At 54.8% G+C, this 5,324-nt stretch overlaps 1 protein-coding gene across 1 annotated transcript in view; it reads left to right on the top strand.

Annotated features, from left to right (window-relative positions):
- Positions 1 to 1,491: 1,491 nt before the first annotated feature.
- The window catches only part of XXYLT1 (xyloside xylosyltransferase 1), a 202,469-nt gene continuing 198,636 nt past the window's right edge, over positions 1,492 to 5,324 (top strand). Inside the window, exon 1 of the mRNA XM_025377570.1 lies at positions 1,492 to 2,097. Coding sequence (XP_025233355.1) covers positions 1,594 to 2,097 — 504 coding nt within the window. The 5' untranslated portion in view covers positions 1,492 to 1,593. The remainder of the gene's footprint in view (positions 2,098 to 5,324) is intronic.

Below are 5,324 nucleotides of genomic sequence, written 5' to 3'. Positions count from 1 at the left end.
CATAGATACTAGTAGTAGCCCCATTTTCTATATAGTGAAATTGCAGTTCGGCGTAATTAAGTAACTTGTGTAAAGTCCAACAACCTGTAGTGGAAGAGCCTGAATTTCAGCCTGGATCATCCACCCCAGGGCTTGCTCTCTTAACCAGCTGTTAACCATATGCTAACAGTTGTGGTAAAATACACACAACTCAGAGCTTGAGTTAACTGTTTTTGGAGCTAATCTTGACTAGACGCTTGGAATTGGAAACAGTAAGACTTGGGTTAGGATTCCAGCTCCTTTATTTACTAGCCTACTACATTTGGGTAATTCTCTAAATCTCAATTTCCTCCACTGTAAAATACTTCTATCTCATAGAGTTGTAAGGATCACATGAACTGCTGGAGTGTGGTAATTTTGCTATTTGGGTTTTCCCCTTAGGTGAGTAGTATGTGTGAACTTGTTGCAGGCCTGTTTCAGAGATCCGGTGTTTTCCAGAAAAGTGTTGCTCCAATAGAAAAGAACAAGAGTTAGAAATGAGATGGACCGAAGATCTGGGAAAGGTGGGCTCTATCCACACTTTGAGAAATGATGGCAGAGCCCAACAAACTCTGAGAGACCAATCTATATGTGCGTTTGTCCATTATTTTCACCTCCTCCTCTCTCAAGCATGCACAGCACTTGTGCGTGTTTACTTAAAACCTACTGGGATAGCCTCAATTCTTAGAAGCCTGAAGTTAGTACGTTTTTATCTAGTTAGCAGTGTACAACTAACTGCCTAGGGTCGAAATTGCCACTGGCTAGCTGTGTGACTTTGGGCGGGGGACCTCGGTGTGCAAAACTCCCTGATACTCCCAAAAAGGCTCTTGATAAAGTGTTAAAAGTCTGCTTATAAAACAAAAACGGATGAAAGTTGCCCTCCAGGGCGTTGCTGCGCTGGGGCTCGGGGAGCAGCCTCGCAGGTTCGTGCGGGCGGCGGGGTCCCCCTGCTGGCCGCATCCTCCAGCCTCCCTCCGCTCGGCCTCCGGGACGACGTGCGGCCCGGGCCATTTCCTCCCAGGGCAGCGGGAAAAGGGAGGAGCTGCCGGTTTAAATTGCCTAGCTCCAGCTCGGGTGCAGGGAGAGGCGGAGAAGGCTTAAAGCCTCCAAGAAACTGGGGGAAAAAAGGTGCAGAGATTAAAGCTTTCCCTCTTGGTGCCTCCAGCTTCGCTTTTTGCTAACCTAAGTTCCTCCGTTCGGGCGCCTCCATTCCTTTCAAGGCTCAGCTTGGGTAGCTATCCTCTGGGGCTCGGCGCGCAGGCCGCCATTTCTCAGCCGGGACAGCGGGCCGGCCCTCAGCACGCTGGGGTCCCCAGTCCGCCCCTCCCACGCCGGGCACGGGATCCCACTGAACCCCCAGCCGGGCCTCTAACACCCTCGGAACCTAAGACCCAGCGGTTACGGCAGACCGGCCCCGCCCCTCCACGCACCGGCGCCCGCGATTGGCTCCAGGCGGCACGGCCCCGCCCCCGCCATGGCCGCCGCCTGCCGCCGGGGCTAAGTGGCCGCCGGCGTCCGGGTCCCCGAGGGCTCTCCCGCGTTGCTGGCACCGCTGGCGCCGCGGTCTCGTAGCGCATGGGCCTCCTCCGAGGCGGGCTCCCATGCGCTCGGGCCATGGCGCGCCTGGGCGCTGTGCGCTCCCACTACTGCGCCCTGCTGCTGGCCGCGGCGCTGGCCGTCTGCGCCTTCTACTACCTCGGCTCGGGCCGGGAGACCTTCTCCAGCGCCACCAAGAGGCTGAAGGAGGCCCGCGCCGGGGCTCCCGCCGCGCCCTCGCCGCCCGCGCTGGAGGTGGCGCGAGGCTCCGTGGCGCCAGCCCCCGGCGCGAAGGCCAAGAGCTTGGAAGGCGGCGGGGCCGGGCCGGTGGACTACCACCTGCTGATGATGTTCACCAAGGCGGAGCACAATGCCGCGCTGCAGGCCAAGGCCCGCGTCGCGCTGCGCTCGCTGCTGCGCCTCGCCAAGTTCGAGGCGCACGAGGTGCTTAACCTTCACTTCGTGAGCGAGGAGGCCAGCCGCGAGGTGGCCAAGGGCCTGCTGCGGGAGCTCATGCCGCCCGCCGCTGGTTTCAAGTGCAAGGTGAGCGGGCCGCAGCTGGGGGCTCCCGGTGGGTGGCCCACCCCATCCTAGGCGAGGTCAGTGCGCGCTCCCGGAGGGGATCCGGGGAACTAGCTTGCAAGCTAGTGTTCACAACCTGCGGGAGGTGTCGTTCGGGGGCGTGTCCCGGAGCCAGACGCGCTCAGCTGGTGCTGAGGAGTGGAGCTGCGTTTTTAATGACCGCCTCGCTTTCCTCTCCCCCAATTAAGTGCAGCCCCCGGGAGAGTCCGCACGCCCCCATTTTGCTAACGTTGCAGGGTTCAGCACTGCCTTCAGAGTCTGCACCTCTGTTTATGTTCCTCAGTTTTTGACTTATGAGGATGAGACTGGTCACCAGTAGTCATTCTGAGCAACTGGAGAGGGCCTTGGTGAGGCCGCTGGAAGTGTTGAAGTTGCAGTGATGTTTCTCATTGCTCTTAAGGTATTTCGGTCGGATCTGGTCAAACTCATTGTGAACCATCTTATCTCCTCTCTGTGTCCCTTTTACCCCTTCCTCCAAGGGTCATGAACCCATTTAGAGAAGCCTGGAGTTTCTCCGAATGAGGAAGAGAAAGCTCAAGAGGAACAGATATGATCTGGGGAGAGCAAAGCTGGCCGCCTTGTCCCAGGCCGGACCAATCTGCCTCCATGACAGCTTCCATCTCTGTTTATCATCTTTCTTCACTGCCTGGCTCTCCTTGTCTGAGATGGGTTCCTGACATAGTGGGAATTACCTAGGTCGAATTATTTGATTTTGAATAGTTGTACAGAGGGGATCCGAGGCCAGATTTTGGAAAAGGAGTAGTAGGTGATATTAAAGGGTGGAGACTGATGTTGATTGGGGAAGCATGCTGAGGTAGGAGTTGTTTATGTGAGTGCCTAGGGGAGCTGCTGCCAGGATTCTGCAGGCTTCGTGAGTCTGCAGTGGCTCCTTGTTGCCTACAGAGTCAAGTCCCAGTTTCTTGGTAGGGCTGTTGTGTTGTGAGCCTGGTCCACCTCTCTGGCTTCACCTCTCCTCCTTTCTTTACATGCACCTCATACCTTAGCTATGTGTAGAGTGGGTCTTATACGTGCTGTACTCTCTGCCTGCAGTGTCCTCTTGGGCCCTTGGCCATTCTTTACTCAGCTTTCACCTCCCCTGAGAAAGTCCCTAGACCCTTGGACCTCTGAAGCTCCTTTCTGGAGGAGGAGCCTGGCAACCTGTCCCAGGTGATCCTAATGACTCTAATATTTGAGAAACATTGCACTAGTTCGCGGTAGAAAACTGAGGGCCCTTGGCCATAGGGTCAGTCTGGGCAGATCTTGGAATTTGACCAGGTCTCCAAACACCACCTGGAATATCAGCATTGTCATCTCTTCTGGGCCTACTCTGCACCGTTGCCAGATCTCTATCCCCTTGTCCGGAGCTCCCGCTGCAGCTCTTGCTGCACACCCAGTGCTTTCCAGCCTACTTGCCTTTGCTTCTGTCATTCCCACTGTTGGGGTGCTCCTTCTTTCCATTTCCAAGTCTTACCCATCTTCAGATACCATCCCCTCCTTGGAGCCAAGGAACCGTCCCTTCTTTCCTCTTCTACTTCCCTGGTACTGTGACTATATCATGTCTTATCATCCATCCCTGTGTACAATGCCTGGCACTCTTAGTTGGCATCAGAAATATTGGCCCAGGGGTAGATCCAGCCTCAGGGCCGAGCTCATCCTGTCTTGGAGTAAGTGTTTCATGCTAGGATTACCCCACTATACTGGGCCCAGTTCCAGCAGCCTCACTCAAGGCCTGGAGGCAGCTGCAAATGACCGGAGGGAACTGATACCTCTTCTGTTGAGGTGTGAGGGGTGAGGGTCTAGTGTCTGGGGACTTCTAGCCAGATATCAGTGGTCGGATAAGGGTTTATCAGTCCTGGCATAACATTGCTCCTATTACGTTTTTTTTTTTTTGAAATGGAGTCTCGCTCTGTCGCCCAGGCTGGAGTGCAGTGGCCGGATCTCAGCTCACTGCAAGCTCCGCCTCCCGGGTTCACGCCATTCTCCTGCCTCAGCCTCCCGAGTAGCTGGGACTACAGGCGCCCACCACCTCGCCTGGCTAGTTTTTTGTATTTTTCAATAGAGACGGGGTTTCACCGTGTTAGCCAGGATGGTCTCGATCTCCTGACCTCGTGATCCACCCGTCTCGACCTCCCAAAGTGCTGGGATTACAGGCTTGAGCCACCGCGGCCGGCCCCCTTTTTTTTTTTTTTTTTTTTTTTTCTTTTTTTTGAGACGGAGATTTGCTCTTGTTGCCTAGGCTGGAGTGCATCAGCACGATCTCGGCTCACTGCAACCTCTGCCTGCTGGGTTGAAACCATTCTCCTGCCTCAGCCTCTTGAGTAGCTGGAATTACAGGTGCCCGCCACCACGCTGGCTAATTTTTTTTTTTTTTGAGAGAGAGTTTTGGTCTTGTCGCCCAGGCTGGAGTGCAGCAGTGTGATCTCGGCTTACTGCAACCTCTGCCTCCCAGGTTCAAGCGATTCTCCTGGCTCAGCCTCCTGAGTAGCTGGGACTACAGGCGCGTGCCACCACGCCTGGCTAATTTTTTGTGGTGGCTAATTTTTTGTATTTTTAGTAGAGACCGGGTTTCATCATGTTGGCCAGGCTGGTCTCAAATTCCTGACCTCAGGTGATCCACCCGCCTCGGCCTCCCGAAGTGCTGGAATTACAGGCGTGAGCCTTTGCGCCTGGACTCCATTTCTTTGTTTTGTTTTGTTTTTGGTAAGAATTCTTGCTGTGTTGCCCAGGCTGGTCTTGAACTCCTGAGGTCAAGCGATTCTCTTGCCTTAGCCTCCCGCATAGCTGGGATTACAGGCACACACCACTGCACCTGGCATTCCCATTATTTTTTAGTTCATATTTTGTAAATTTTTCTGTTTGTGATGAAAACTGCTTTTTTTTTTTCCTTTAAATGTGTGATTTTGGCCGGGCGCGGTAGCTCAAGCCTGTAATCCCAGCACTTTGGGAGGCCGAGACGGGCGGATCACGAGGTCAGGAGATCGAGACCATCCTGGCTAACACGGTGAAACCCCGTCTCTACTAAAAAATACAAAAAACTAGCCGGGCGAGGTGGCGGGCGCCTGTAGTCCCAGCTACTCAGGAGGCTGAGGCAGGAGAATGGCGTGAACCCGGGAGGCGGAGCTTGCAGTGAGCTGAGATCCGGCCACTGCACTCCAGCCTGGGTGACAGAGCGAGACTCCATCTCAAAA

The sequence above is a fragment of the Theropithecus gelada genome, chromosome 2 (genome assembly GCF_003255815.1).
Source record: "Theropithecus gelada isolate Dixy chromosome 2, Tgel_1.0, whole genome shotgun sequence".
NCBI lineage: Eukaryota > Metazoa > Chordata > Mammalia > Primates > Cercopithecidae > Theropithecus > Theropithecus gelada.
Note: the sequence above shows the minus strand (reverse complement) of the source record. Positions and strands in the feature narration are given on the sequence as shown.